The sequence below is a fragment of the Emiliania huxleyi genome (genome assembly GCF_000372725.1).
Source record: "Emiliania huxleyi CCMP1516 chromosome Unknown EMIHUscaffold_151, whole genome shotgun sequence".
NCBI classification, from domain to species: domain Eukaryota; phylum Haptophyta; order Isochrysidales; family Noelaerhabdaceae; genus Emiliania; species Emiliania huxleyi.
In genome coordinates, this window is record NW_005201080.1 from 107405 (window position 1) to 121427 (window position 14023).

At 65.3% G+C, this 14023-nt stretch overlaps 5 protein-coding genes across 5 annotated transcripts in view; 4 read left to right on the forward strand and 1 right to left on the reverse strand.

Annotated features, from left to right (window-relative positions):
• The first annotated feature begins 477 nt into the window (after positions 1–477).
• Positions 478–3083, forward strand: EMIHUDRAFT_441352 (hypothetical protein). The gene is made up of 7 exons (XM_005786397.1): positions 478–808; positions 939–1616; positions 1701–1958; positions 2101–2267; positions 2357–2537; positions 2656–2772; positions 2845–3083. The coding sequence occupies exons 1-7, from the start codon at positions 482–484 to the stop codon at positions 2911–2913; spliced, it is 1797 nt and encodes a 598-aa protein (XP_005786454.1). The 5' UTR covers positions 478–481; the 3' UTR covers positions 2914–3083.
• Positions 3084–4067: 984 nt separating this feature from the next.
• On the forward strand, positions 4068–5061 carry EMIHUDRAFT_111405 (hypothetical protein; the record flags this gene model as incomplete). Its single annotated transcript, XM_005786398.1, has 3 exons — positions 4068–4661; positions 4733–4762; positions 4831–5061. The coding sequence occupies 3 exons, from the start codon at positions 4068–4070 to the stop codon at positions 5059–5061; spliced, it is 855 nt and encodes a 284-aa protein (XP_005786455.1).
• Positions 5062–5748: 687 nt separating this feature from the next.
• EMIHUDRAFT_228876 (hypothetical protein) lies at positions 5749–6300 on the forward strand (the record flags this gene model as incomplete). The annotated part of the gene is made up of 3 exons (XM_005786399.1): positions 5749–5768; positions 5929–6053; positions 6275–6300. The coding sequence occupies 3 exons, from the start codon at positions 5749–5751 to the stop codon at positions 6298–6300; spliced, it is 171 nt and encodes a 56-aa protein (XP_005786456.1).
• Positions 6301–6704: 404 nt separating this feature from the next.
• On the forward strand, positions 6705–7157 carry EMIHUDRAFT_228877 (hypothetical protein; the record flags this gene model as incomplete). Its single annotated transcript, XM_005786400.1, has 1 exon — positions 6705–7157. One exon carries the CDS (start codon positions 6705–6707, stop codon positions 7155–7157), a length of 453 nt encoding a protein of 150 aa, XP_005786457.1.
• Positions 7158–9749: 2592 nt separating this feature from the next.
• EMIHUDRAFT_467644 (hypothetical protein) overlaps positions 9750–14023 on the reverse strand; it is a gene marked incomplete at its 5' end in the record, with an annotated part of 6824 nt that continues 2550 nt past the window's right edge. The window contains 4 exons of the mRNA XM_005786401.1: positions 9750–10291; positions 10427–11513; positions 11603–11821; positions 12590–13500. Of these exons, the coding sequence (XP_005786458.1) occupies positions 9932–10291; positions 10427–11513; positions 11603–11821; positions 12590–13500 (2577 nt within the window). The 3' untranslated portion in view covers positions 9750–9931. The remainder of the gene's footprint in view (positions 10292–10426; positions 11514–11602; positions 11822–12589; positions 13501–14023) is intronic.

A 14023-nucleotide genomic window follows, 5' to 3' on the forward strand; every position in this document is an offset into this window, starting at 1 on the left:
CACCGCAACCGCACCGCGCCCGCCTTCGAACATAGAAACTGACGACCGAGCACCGGGATAGGATCGGTTCGACATGGACCCCTACATACTTGTCCTTCCTTTCCGGAACCCGAACGAAGGTGGGTGGGTGGACTGCTGACTGGCTGGGTTTGTTTGTTTGCGTGCGATGAGGAGAGGGACTCCGAATGCACGGAAGGTATCCTCGGGCGGGGTTAGTGCCTGCGCAAGAGAACTGCGACGTATCGGTCTCATACATACTAGCACCCCTCGCGAGCCGATGTATGCATGCATCTATGCATCTATCTCTATCTATCTTCTGGCTGGCCCAGCGAGGCTGTTTGTTGCGGGGCACGGCGGCGGGGCGCTCCTCCAAACTCCGTAGAGCAGAAAGTGGCCGCGTGTTTGGCGAGGGCGCGATGCGGCTTGAACTACGTAGCGTATTTCTCTTGGCCTTGCAGCGTCGAGGTGAGTGCTTGCTGCCATGCCTACGGTCGGCATATTACGAGATCCGCTCTTTGAGGCCCTCGGCCGCTCGTACACGGAGGACGAGTTCCAGGAGCTCTGCTTCGAGTTTGGCATCGAGCTGGACGACGTGGAGGAGGAGGAGGACGCGGGAACAAAGACGCGCGGCGCTGCGTCCGGCGAGAAGGTGGTCACCTACAAGATCGAGGTGCCGGCCAACCGGTACGACATCCTGTGCCTCGAAGGGATGAAGCGGGCGCTGCGTGTCTTCCTCGGCCTCGACAGCCCTCCGACGTACACGCTCTCGCCGCCTGAGCCGCAGCTGCGCATCACCGTCGAGCCGCCGGTGCGCGCTCGGCCTCGCCGTCTGTGCAAGCCCAGCCGTTCCCCCGCGCGCGGTGGTCGGCTCCGGTCGGGCTTCCCGGAGCGGCGCGCCGGGTGCCTCCCTCGTGACTGCGCCGTCCGCCCGTCTGCAGACGGCCGGCATCCGTCCGTACGTGCTCTGCGCGGTGCTGCGCGGCTGCACGCTCGGCCAGCGGGCGTACAACTCGTTCCTCGACCTGCAGGACCGGCTGCACCACAACATCGCGCGGAGGCGGACGCTCGTCGCCATCGGCACGCACGACCTCGACAAGCTGTCTCCGCCGTTCCGCTACACGGCCCGGCCGCCAAAGGACATCCGGTTCGTGCCTCTGGCGCAGGAGAAGGAGTTTGACGCTGAGGAGCTCTTCGCCTTCTACAACGACCCGACGCGCAACTCGCCGCTCAAGAAGTTCCTCCCCATCCTCGCCGGCGCCTCCCACTACCCCGTGCTCTACGACTCGCAGGATCGCGTCCTCTCGCTGCCTCCGATCATCAACGGGGAGCACTCGCGCATCTCGCCGCAGACGCGGAACGTCTTCATCGAGTGCACGTGCACGGACCTGACAAAGGGGAAGCAGGTGCTCAACACCATCGTCGCCATGTTCTCCGAGTACGCCTCCACCCCCTTCGCCGTCGAGCCCGTCGCTGTTCAGTACCCCGCCGGCCCCTCCCACCCCAAGCTCGCCGGCCAGACGGTCCTCACGCCCGACCTCTCCGAACGGGTGGTAAGTGCGGGGGTGGGATACATCCAGCGCGCGGTCGGGCTCGGCGCCGACGCGCTGCCCGCCGAGGCGATCCTCGCCGCCCGCTGCGCGCGAGAGGACGAGCCTTCTCGGACCCTTCACCGACCTGTCTCGGACGTGTGTCTCTGACAGGCGATCCCGCCGCTGCTGCGCAAGATGATGCTCGACGCGTCGCTCGTCGACGGCGGCGAGTCTGTCTCTGTGCGCGTGCCCATCACGCGGCCGGACGTGATGCACGCTTGCGACGTGATGGAGGACGTCGCGGTGGCGTACTCGTTCAACAAGCTGCCGCGCCCGCTGCCGCCCGTCTGCTGCATGGGGTCGCAGCAGCCCGTGACTAAGCTCACAGAGCTGATGCGGATCGAGCTCGCGCAGATGGGCTTCACAGAGGCGCACCCCCCCCCCCCCGCCCCTTCCCTCTCCCGCCTCTTCGCGCGCCGCCCCCGCCTCCTCCTGGCCTTGCTCCTCCTGGCCTTGCTCCTCCTCCCGTGAGCGGCGGAGTGTCACTGAAGATCTCTGCCCCCGTGGACAGGCGCTCTCCTTCGCGCTCTGCTCGAGCGACGACTGCTTCTCCAAGCTGCGCCGCGAGGAGGGGGGCGCCAACCGCGCCGTCGTCATCTCCAACCCCAAGACGGAGGAGTTTCAGGTCTGCCGCACGTCGCTGTTGCCCGGCCTGCTCAAGACGCTGGGCAAGAACAAGTGCGCCGCTACCGCATGTTACCACGCCACTTCCCGCCGCCGCAGCGCCGCCGCACCCGCCGCCCCGCCCCGCCCGCCCCGCCCGCCAGGTCCAACCCGCTGCCGTGGAAGCTCTTCGAGGCCGCAGACGTCGTCCTGGTCGACGACGAGTCCGACGTCGGCGCCTCGAACCAGCGCCGGCTGGCGATGGTGTACACCGGCGCGGACGGGTCGGGCTTCGAGGTGCTGCACGGCGCCGTCGAGCGCTCGCTCCTCATGCTGGGCCCAAAGGTGCGGCCTCCGCGAGCCCCCCCCCCCCCCCCCCTCCCCTCCTCCCTCCTCCTCCCCTCCTCCTCCGCGCTTGAGGCGCCGACCCGAACCCGCCCGTGCCCCGCCGCTGCGGCCGCAGGCGTCGGGCTTCTCCATCCGGCGCGGGAGCGACCCTGCCTACCTGGACGGCCGCTGCGCCGAGGTTGTGCTGCCGACGGGCCGCGTGGTCGGCACGTTTGGCACCGTCCACCCGGAGGCACTGGCTCGGACTGCAGCCCGCAGCAACCGCGCGCCAGACGTCGCCGACGCGCCTCCCCCTCTCTGTCAGGTGCTCGCCAACTTTGAGCTCGAGTTCCCGACGTCGGCCGCCGACATCGACCTGCAGTACTTCGTGTGAGGCCCACAGCGCCCGTCCGCGCGCGAGGGACGCGAGCTCGTGAGCTCACCAGCGCCCGCACCTCTCCCCCTCTCTCCTGACTCCTGTCGCACGTCTGCCCGCCTCACACCTCTCGTCTGCACGTGGTGGTAGATGCCCGCTGAAGTTTTCTGTATACACCTCGTAGACTGAGAGAGAGAGACACAGAGAAGAGACAGAGTCAGAGAAACCAGATTCCTGCGCCCCTGATATGGGACACAACGCTCAACGCACAACGGCACAGGCCAGAATAAAAAAAGACGACAAAATACTGGGCTGGGTTTTTAGGCATTGTGATGGGGTTGGCCCTCCCATCGACCCTCATGACCTCCTGCGGTCTCGGAGATGGACACCAGTGGGTGTGGGACCACAGCCAGGATACACTCGAAGGCTGGGTAAGCAGTAGAGGTCGATACTCGACGCGTCCCACATGGTCTGTGTCGCTGTCGGCACGCTGTCGACAGGACGTCGAGCGACACCGGTGGCAGTGCCACCCAGGAGTGGTCGGGCGGTCTCCCGTCATGAGAGAGCCACCATGTGATCCGTATGATGATTCCTGACAACCGCCTCAGTCAACTTTCGTCACAGTTCCCGCTCTGAGAGGAGCTGCGGGTCAGTTCGACAGCTGGAGCTGTGTCGCCGGCGTGCGGCGGCCTGCCTCCGGAGGTGCCTCTGAGGTGGACATTTTTTGGTCACCGTGAGAGAACGCGTTCGAATTTTTACTCCGGAACTTCAACTCTGCACGCGCACCGGCCAGGGCTGCAATAGTGCCAGTGAGGCGAAGGCGCGAGTCGGAAGGCCGCGACAAGTGTTCCCGTCATTTTCCTACAATCGCTGTGAACCCAGCCACGTATCCCACAAGGGAGGGATGGGAGGTCACCACCACAGACGCTCGTTGATCTTGATTGTCTTGCTCCCCATCGTTCTCGCTGTCTCCGCCGTGATGGAGAGGGTTGGCCGCTTTGGGTATGTGGAGCATTTAATAAAAACTCAAGAGAAGGGAGGCCTCCCCGAGGGCCCGACTTGGGAATTGGCTTTCTTTTGGCGGGCATATAGAGAGAGGGTGTGGGTTACCTTGTGCTCGGTGTGCGCGCGCTGCTCGCTCGGTCGTCGTTGAGAGGACACTGACGGAATCGATGGCGACTGCCGCTCCTGGCCTCACGCCGGAGATGGTCGCAGCCATCGACAAGCTGGCCGACTTCAAGGTGAAGAACGGCGAGCAGTTCGAGGCGCTCATCAGGAACAAGCAGCGCGACAACCCAACGTTTGCGTTTCTGTTCGACGAGGCGTCGCCCGGCTATGCATACTACCATAGGAAGGTGCAGGAGTATACGCAGGCCGGACTGGCCGCGTTGCCCGCTCCGGGGACGATGCCGCCCGCTCCGGGGACGATGCCGCCCTATCCCAACATGGCGTGGGCGGGCACGCATCAGCCGACACCGATGCACGCTCAACTCGCACCGCAACAGCATCCTTTCGCTCCACAGCAGCAGCCCTACCCGGTTCCGCCGCACCCGCAGCCGCCGCAGCCGTTTGGCATGCAGCCACTCCCGCAGCCTCATCTCGTCGCTCAGCACTTCGCCGCGCAGCAGCACATGATGCAGCAGCAGCAGCAACAGCAGGCTTGCGCGATGGCGGCCGGCTTCTCCCCGTATGGCGCGCCGGGCTTCCCGCCCCCGCTCCTGCCCAACCCAGTCCCGCACGGCGGCGCGGCCGCCACCGGCCCGATGGTGAGCCACGCGCCTGTCTGATGCGCACGCAGCCGCGGCCTTCTCACCTCTTCCGGGCTGCTGGACACTAGGCGAACCTGTCCTCTGCATACAACGTCCCGGTGCGAGACGCGTAGCGCTGCGCAGACGTCGGGGCCCCCACTCGAGAAGCGTGAGGTTCGTTCTGTAGGTTGGCATCCTGGCTTCGGTCCTCAAGCGGCGGCGGCAGTCCAACCCGCGTTCGGTCGCGCCGTTTGCGCCCCTCGAGCAGCACGAGCTGCCCAAGGAGCTGCCGCAGCGCCAGCCCGCCACACCCGAGCTCCTCGTAGCAATCGAGCGTTACTATAGCGGTGCGCCGCCGCTGGAGGAGCGGCAGGAGCGGAGGCGCGAGGAGCAGCACAAGGAGGTGCGCGCCAGGTAAGGAAAGGGAGGCACCGCCGCACTAGCCGCCGCACGGGACGTGACGTGACGTGGGTCGTTTGCGCGTGCGGAACTCTGCGAATGTGCATGCGAATACCCCCTTTGCCTTACATGTTTCTTACATGGCGAGAGAAAGTAGTTTATTCATGTTTGGGTTCATGACGGGAACACTTGACGGTCGCGGCCTTCCGACTCGCGCCTTCGCCTCACTGGCACTATTGCAGCCCTGGCCGGTGCGCGTGCGGAGTTGAAGGTCCGGTGTAAAAATTCGAACGCGTTCTCTCACGGTGACCAAAAAATGTCCACCTCAGAGGCACCTCCGGAGGCAGGCCGCCGCACGCCGGCGACACAGCTCCAGCTGTCGAACTGACCCGCAGCTCCTCTCAGAGCGGGAACTGTGACGAAAGTTGACTGAGGCGGTTGTCAGGAATCATCATACGGATCACATGGTGGCTCTCTCATGACGGGAGACCGCCCGACCACTCCTGGGTGGCACTGCCACCGGTGTCGCTCGACGTCCTGTCGACAGCGTGCCGACAGCGACACAGACCATGTGGGACGCGTCGAGTATCGACCTCTACTGCTTACCCAGCCTTCGAGTGTACCCTGGCTATGGTCCCACACCTACTGGTGTCCACCTCAGAGACCGCAGGAGGTCATGAGGGTCGATGGGAGTGCCAACCCCACAATGCCTAAAAACCCAGCCCAGTACGTACCAGGAGAGTCCTGCTCTGCCACCTCCGCCGCGGCACCGCCCGCAGCACCGCCTGCCGCCGCTGCAGCTCCGGCCGCAGCACCGCAGGCACCACCCGCAGCACCAACAGGTGCAGCAACCCCAGCCCAACGAGTCGCCCGAGGGGTGGACCAGGGTTGGGAAGGGCGGGGCATGGGGCCGGCGCATGCCGGACAGGTTCACCATGAGGAACCCTGGCCGCAAGCCGCCGGGCAAGGCGGTCAAGCGCAAGCCTGACCGCCAGCCCGCACCCAAGGGAGGTGGACCCCACCCCCCTCTCCCAAGGTGAACAAGAACAGGCTGAGCGCGCTGGGCGCTGGCCCTTCTGGCACCAGCGGGAGCCACGAGCACGCACCGCCGCGCTCCCCCTCCCCCTCTTCGCCGCCTGCCAAATCACCGCGGCCGTCTGTGCCTGCTTCCGAGTATGACTCCGAGTTCGACTTTTCCGACGCTGAGGAGGGACGGCGAGATACGGCGAAAGGACTTGCCGGAGGAGGTGGTCGCTAAAAAATAGATATTCTTACACCCCAGGGGGAGTATCAGACCAGGGGGAGTGCCCCCCGCCCCCGCTTGCCCTGCCTGCGCAGGATAGCGTGCCCCGATAACGGCGACACTTAGCGAGGGTCACTGCGCAAGGAGGGGGTGCGAAGCCTTTTCTTTTGTCCTCTCGGGGGAATGTTCTCTCGGCGCCCATGGCCTTCTGAGGTTTCGTACTAATGACGTCCTTCTTGGCACTTCCGGCGTCGGTGTGTGCGTACCTGTGGTGTCTAATTCCTCCGGTATGCTATATAGGTTTCCCGAGCTGAGACCTATGTTTCCTTCTTTAAAACCGAAAAAAACAAAAAAGAGACAAACCGCCGCCCGCCGTCGGGTTGGTCCTGCCAATCAATGTGTGTGTGTACGTTGTATATATGTCGCGCTTCCTCCTCGCTGTGATCGCGTGCGTCGCCGCGCTCGACCCGCAAGCCGTTGACGAGAAGCGCGGGCGCAATAAGGAGCCAGTAAAGACCGTGCAGACCAAGGCGCAGGATGCCACACCTGTTGCAACGGTTGGGAGCGCCGCGAAAGATGCCACCCCAGTTCAGACCACTGCTGACGGCCTCTATTCCTTCCAGTCCAAAGCCCAGGATGCCACACCGGTCCAGACCGTCGGGAGCGCGGCGAAGGACGCCACGCCCGTTCAGACCGTCAGCAGCAAGAGGCCCGGGCGCTGGGGACTCGCGCAAGAGCCAGAAGCGGCGGTGCAGGGCGGAAATGCGCTCGCCATGCTCGGCGTGGCCGGGATCCTCGCGGTCGCGGCGGTCGCACTTCGCCGCGTGTTGCGCGCCGCGCCCTCGGAGCGAACGCCCTCGGATCTCGTCTGAGTGCTTCAACGGCGCCGTCAGAAGAGCTCGAGTGCCATCCTGGGCCCGGCTCCCACTGTGCATGAGTTCGGCATGCCCTCGAGGCATGCCCGGCTGGGGTTGTCGTGTGTGGCACACTGCTCACAGGGGGGTGCCATAGGTCGGCCAGTGTGAGGGCCATCATTTTAGTCGTGCTGTTACTCTCTCAACCATTCCGCGCAAACCGGACGCGTGTAAGGACACGGCAGGTGAGACCGAGACGTGGACTATAGGAGCTCGTACTAGGTCTAGGACGTGGACCGCGGGTGCATCGAGACACGAGAGCGAGAGAGGGCCCCGCTTGCGGCCTTGACGCTTGAGGGGAGGGCCCAGTTAGTCATCGGGCAGCAATCCAGCGGCGTCACCAACTGCCACCTCGCCCTCCTCGACCACCCGACAGAGCCAGCCGCGCACGCCAGGGAAATGTTCATTGTTGAGCGGGCACTTAAGGTTGCGGAACCACTTCTCCGGCCCGTCGGGCGAGCCGCTGCCCCAGCGCTCCTTCGCCGCCGCTGCCCAGGGTTGCGTATTGAATCGATAGCAGGGGTTATTGGCCTCGGTCACCTCGAGCACCGATGACCCGATACGCAGCCAGCTCCCCACCGCCAGCCGCCCGTCCCCTGCTCGCTCACTCGCGGTGGCCGAGGGGCCGCGGAGAAGGATGTTCTCGCCGAGATCGCCGTCCTCGATCAGCGGCGCGTGCTCGGCGCCGATCGCGCTGCGCAGCTCATCGTAGGCCGCCATGCTGGTGACCATCACCGCTCGATCATTCGTGCCGGCCTCAAAGCGGCCCGCGTGCCCGCGGCTCCGGTATGAATTGTAGTCCTTGACTCTGTGCGTCATGCCGAGGAGGCGTCCCAAGAAGTTTGGGTTGACACTCGCTTCGCCCACGACGCCCTCTCTCCGCAATGCAAGCCGCCCGCACAGCGTTTTCGTCTGCCTTGAGCGGTCGCCGTGCTCAGCCTTACGCTGCTGCTTGGACTTGGCGCCGAGGCGGGCAACGGTCCACACGGCTGGCTCGGACGAGACGGGCGCACCGTCGATGGCCTTAGTACGCACATTTCGCTTGGCCGGTGGCGGCGCAGCTTTGCGCTTGGGCGGCATTCGCGCCGCTTGGACCTGTCTGGTATAGCCCAGCCGACTCGCTTGGGTTTTACCAAGCTGGGTTCCGGCTCCTACGCGGATAGGGGGTCTGTTACCGGTGACACCCTATGCAATAGGTAGGTAGGTCCGGCTTTGACCGCCCCAGAGGGCCCTGCAACAGGTAGGTACCGCCTGTTTTCGTCTTTTTTCGCTTCGCGCGCGGCCTGGGGATATAGATAGGTAGGTAGGGCGTTTTGGCGCGAGTCGTGGTCAACAGACCCCCTATCCGGGTAGGAGCCGGAACCCTGCGCAAAAGGCCACACCAACCAACCAACTGTTTCCGGGCCCGAGTGCGCGAAGTGCGGGACCAGCCAACCTCCAACCAGCCCCCCCCTGAGGGAGGGTGTAGAGGATGTAGAGTGTAGAGCGCTGTAGAGCTGTAGAGATGTAGAGCGCTCTGGAGCGCTGTAGAGCTGTAGAGCTCTACATCCGCCGCGTGACGAGGCGCCTGCGTTGTAGAGCGATGTAGAGCGCGATTTTGTTGTAGAGTTTGTTGTAGAGGCTCTACAGCCAAACCGCCGGGAAGGCAGTGACTCAAAGAGGTCGAGCCGCGCTAATGGGGTGTCTCCGAGCTTAGTGAAGCTCTGATGGACAGCCCTGACTATCCCTGACACACAGAGAGTCCCTCTGACGGCACACAACACCCTATAACTGCGTCATGACCAGCCTGCCATGTGTCGCCGGTGCCGCATTCGTCGCTGTGCTTCTTTAGCAGGCGGTGGACTGTCGGCTGCGAGGACGGTCGCATTTGCGCGAGGCGAGGCGAGCATTCAGACGCGTTGCATGCGCCATGACTCGCGCCAGCGCGTGCGGGAGCTCCTGGCTGAGCGTTGAGTCCAGGCGAGTTGCGCTGGCCACTATCGCTACGCCGAGCCGAGCTGACGCGCCGAGGCGCCGGCCAGTCGCAGCCGTGAGGCATGCCATAGCAGCAGAGGCACCTGCCACCCATTGGGCGGGCAGACAGAAGGCCAGGGCAGCACTGGCAAGTGCAACGCGCCTCATGTCGGAGAGCGACCGTGCCTCGTTCGCCGCTTATGATGTAGAGTTTGTTGTAGAGATTTCACGTTGTAGAGCGCCTCTACATCGCTCTACAACGCAGGCGCCTCGTCACGCGGCGGATGTAGAGCTCTACAGCTCTACAGCGCTCTCCAGCACTCTACATCTCTACAGCTCTACAGCGCTCTACACTCTACATCCTCTACACCCTCCCTCAGGCCCCCCCCCCCCCCCCGAGACGATGAAAAGAGAAATCGCGGCTTGCCTGGTGCTGGGTGGTGGGTGCGCTTCTTAGCTCCTGGTCCTGGGCGTGCGGCTGCCGACTGCACTCCAAGTGCTCCAAGTGGATGGTTGGTCTACGTCTAGAGGTAGAGCAGGCTCGGACGCTCGGCGTAGTCAAGGCCCGAGCGTGCTCCCAAGATTCGCGCTCGATGTCACAGGCTCACAGCATGAATGTATCATCACCACCATCGCACTCTGGCCCACGCGTGTCTACACGAGGCCTCCAAGGCGGCCGCTCCCCCTCCCCAATTGTGGTACATAAGCGCGGCGGCTACGCCCCGCCCTTCCCTCGCCCTTCCCTCCCCTCACCGCGCCCTCTGGCGCGCGCCACGTCCTCACGCGTGTCGAGCGCGTTTGCTCCCCGGCGCGCCGTCCGAGTCCCACGAGATCTGTCGTGAGCTGCCGGACGGGGCGACCACCTTGGCTGCGGCGCGCGTCACCGCCAGCAGCAGCTGCGGGCTCGAGGTGAGCTCCTCGAAGGAGGGCGAGTTGACGACCGCCTCGTAGTTGGAGAGGACGAACTGCATGCAGTGCGCCTTGAGCTGCGACGACGGCGAGTCGTACCGGTCGGCGGCCTGCAGGATGGGAGCCACGGTGTCTGCGGAGACCATGCGCGTGAGCGTGAAGCCGCAGAGCAGCTTGAGCCCCTCGAGCAGGTAGCGGTCCGCGAGGCCGAGCAGCTCGAGGGCAAGCTCCTGGGGCCGGAGGAGCGCAGGAGGCTGGGCGGCCGGCGGGGGAGGGCGGGCAACAGCCCCCTCCTCGCGCCGCGCGGCTGCGGGGGGAGGGGAGGGGAGGGGTAGGGGGGGAGGGGGGTGGGAGGGGGTCGTCACCTCTGGCACGGCGACCGCGCCGCTGTAGATGTACTGCAGCATGCAGGAGAAGGCCGCGTGCGACACCTCGGCGATCGGCACGCGCTGTCCCTCCTCGCGCGACCCCTCGCGCATCGAAGAGTTGAACATTCGGCGGAAGGTCTCGCACCGCGCGGCGAGGATGCAGCGGTGCGCCGGCACGTCTCGCCCGCCAACCACAAAGGTGACGTCGGCGCTGGCGTCGTCGGCGAGCAAGGTGTTGAAGTCGGCGAGGGCGGCGTTGTTGATCGCGACGCGCTGCGCCCCCTCGATCCGGCAGAGCGGGTGGTAGGGGCCGGCGAGCTCCGACACCTGCCCGTCGGCATCCTCCGCGCGTAGCACAAACCCGTCTCGCGCCGCGAGCGAACGCCCCTCCTCGTCCTCGCCGAGCGGGCCGAGCCACGTCTCGGCGACGCCGTCGACGATCGAGACCGCGACGCGGTTGAGCGTCGTCTCCTGCACGAACCGGATCGAGTCGAACCACGTGGTGCACCGGTCGCGGTTGCCGAGCGCGCACGCGCCGATAAAGTTGGACGCCTCGCGCCGAAAGGGCACCGAGCGCTGCAGCAGCTTTCCGTCGACGGAGAAGGCGACGGTCTTGCGCTTCCAGTCGAAGCACAGCATCACGTGGTACCACCGGTTGCTCTCGTACGGCGTCGCGCCGTGGGTCGTGCCCCCTGTCCCCAGAAGGCCCATCTTGCCGTCGCGCGTAAACTGAAACTGCGCGACGCGCCGGTTCACCTCGTTGCTCTCGCCGAGGATGAAGTGGCCCGCGTCCGCGAGGCTGTTGTCTGTGCGCACGTAGAAGGACACCGCGTCCGGCTGGAACTTGCCGTTCAGCGCCGCCGCGTCCTCGTACTCGGACTCGCCGGGCCCGCCGCCCGCCGCAGGCGAGTGCTCCGGAGGCTCGGCCTCGAGCGCGGTCGCTGGCAGTTTGAGCGTCATCCCAAAGTTGGCGTCGTTGCCGCCGCTCAGGTAGAGGCTGTGGCTCGAGCCGGGCGCCGCCACCTCCGAGTCGAAACCGTGGGAGTACTGGCTCTCGTGGTGGAGTGGGCTCGAGGCGGGCTGCCTGTGGGGGGGGGAGGGGGGGACCGAGACGGAGTGAAGCGCAGCAAAAATAACGCGGCCGCCCGCGATGAGAGTCGAGGGTGGGCGCACCATCGCCCCAGTGCTTTGCGCTCGAACCCCTCCGCGAGGCACGTGCGGCGCGAAATCGCGAGCAGCATGATGTCGCCTTGGAACGACGACATCGCCTCGGCTTTCTCATCGAGCACCCGCACTTGAACTTTGAAGGGCAGGGAGGTCGTCAGCTGCTTCTCGTCCAGTGCGTCGCACACGAAAGTCGGCCGAGGCGGCTCGCAAAGCGTTCCCTGGCTGCTGCTCGAGGGCCGCTCCATAGCCAGGGATCCGCAGCGCGGCGAATAAATTTCCGAAAGCCAGGTGACTCCGCGCCAGCGCGGGGACCGGCAGACTCCCCAGGGTGGGCGACGGCTAGCGCATCACACCCTCCTCTCCTTAAAATCCCTGTGTGGTGGCGGCGTGCCGTTCTCCCATCCCTCCCTTGGTTGTGTGTTTTGTTTCTTTCTTTCTTTCTTTAGCGCGGGGACCGCTCCCCGCTCCCCTTCCCCTGTGTCCCTGATCGTCCTTACAAGATCCTGCTCGTGCAGGTGGGGACCCTGTCCTTCTCCCACCCCTCGTTTGGCGTGCCCGTTTTATTTATTTTTTATAGTGCCCAGTGTCGTGCCAAAAAGAAGACGCGGCGACCCGCTTGTGGCGGCGGCGCTCTGCCTTCTCGGAGCGTGCTGCTTCTGGTGCTTGGGAGTCGCTGCTCCGCGCCCGGAGCGTTTTTCTTTCTTTCTGCGGGGGGGGGGCGGGGCCGGGGGGCTGATGGCTGTTGCCACCCCGCAACAAATAGCTCTAGCACTGGGATAAGGTGGTGGCGACAAGGGCGGCGACGAGGGCGGTAGCGTGGGCAGTGGCGGAGCGGGATCAGGATATGGCGGTAAGGGAGAGGGAGAGGTGGGTGGCTGTGGAGCCGACGGCATCACTAGCGGCGGGGGCGAGGGCGGCGGATGCAGTGGTGGGGGGGGAGACGGCGGCGGCGAGGGCGGCGGGGGCAACGGAGGGTTTGCTGGTGGCGTTGACGGGGGTGCCTCATCAAAGATGCATTCGGCATTGCCGGTGCCCGCAAAGAGCATATTCCGCCCATACCCAGCGGGTGACGGCGGGTTGTTGCCGACGGTGAATGTCACGGTGAAGTTGGAGGTGCCGGCCGGGTATGTTAGGCATATGAACTTGGGCATCGTATAGCGGTATGGCTTGCCCACCAGCCGCGCCAGGATCGAGTTGCCCCCTGGCGTGGTTGTGCTGGGATACACACCCGCCTCATCGCTGCCGTCAGTGCTGCCAGGTTCACATGTGATAATGTCCTGGATAGGCCCGGGGACGCCGGGTCCACGAGCCTCGCCAGAAACACCCGAGGGTGGACAAAGATTGTAGTCGGCGCAACGGCCACTCGCTTCCCAGGGCCCTGCGCTGATGTCGCCGTCAAGCAGCAAGACGTCGGACCACGAGCGAGGGTTGTCCTTGCCAATACCCTTGGCGAGCGCGCGCACCGTGACGCAGCTGTCGGTGCTGTTGATCTCCATGTAGTCCTCCACAGCGATGTCGGTGCTGTTGCAGATGTAGTCGGCCACGCGTGCGGGCAGCCCCAGTCGATCGGCAGGCTTCTTCCCCTGATGGAAGAAGCTCGAGACGCCGCAAGCATGAAGCGTCTCCGCGAGAACCTCGACCCCATCAATCGTCGTGCCCGTGTCCATGTCGAAGAAGCACATGTCGTAAGGATACGGGATCTGAGTCTCCTTGCCGGTGACTGAATCCTCGAATGCGAAGCGCATCGCAAGCGACTGGCTCGCGGCAAGGGAAATCTGTGCAAAGGTATCACCGTCGCTGCGTCCATTCTGCGCGCTCGACCATGGCATGTACTCAGTGGTATTTCTGATGACGAGGTCGAGCACGTGGGCCTCGGTGGAGTCACCCTGGAAGAGCTTCCCGACCTGTCGCAGGCGCATCTCGTGTTGAGCGCTGTCGAGCACCGTGCTGCTGCATTGGCATCCGCAGCCGCAGGGGCAGCCATCGGGCTTGTGGGTGTCCCAGCTAATTTCTCCAGTGCATATAGTGTCGTCTCCGCCCTTGAAGCCGCCGAGCATGTTGGTGTCGTTGGTGGGATTGGTGTCTTCGAAGTTCAGCTCGAGGCCATGGAGAGTGCAAATGGGCGGCGGCAGTGAGGGTGGTGGCAAAGGCGGCGGGGACGATGGCGGCGGTGGCGATGGCGGCGGCGGTGAAGGCGGCGGCGGTGACGGTGGTGGGGGCGATGGAGGTGGTGGCGATGGCGGCGGCGGTGACGGGGGTGGCGGCGACGGCGGGGGCGGCAATGGCGGCGGCGGCGATGGCGGGGGCGGAGAGGGTGGCGGCGGAGAGGGTGGCGGTGGCGAGGGTGGTGGTGGCGAGGGTGGTGGCGGAGACGGAGGTGGCGGTGAGGGCGGCGGCGGAGAGGGCGGCGGTGGTGAGGGCGGCGGC

Coding starts and splice junctions, on each gene's coding strand:
- EMIHUDRAFT_441352 (XM_005786397.1), top strand. CDS start 482: ATGCCTACGGTCGGCATATTACGAGATCCGCTCTTTGAGGCCCTCGGC. Junction 809..938: donor GCATCACCGTCGAGCCGCCG/GTGCGCGCTCGG, acceptor GCCCGTCTGCAG/ACGGCCGGCATCCGTCCGTA. Junction 2,773..2,844: donor TTGGCACCGTCCACCCGGAG/GCACTGGCTCGG, acceptor CCTCTCTGTCAG/GTGCTCGCCAACTTTGAGCT.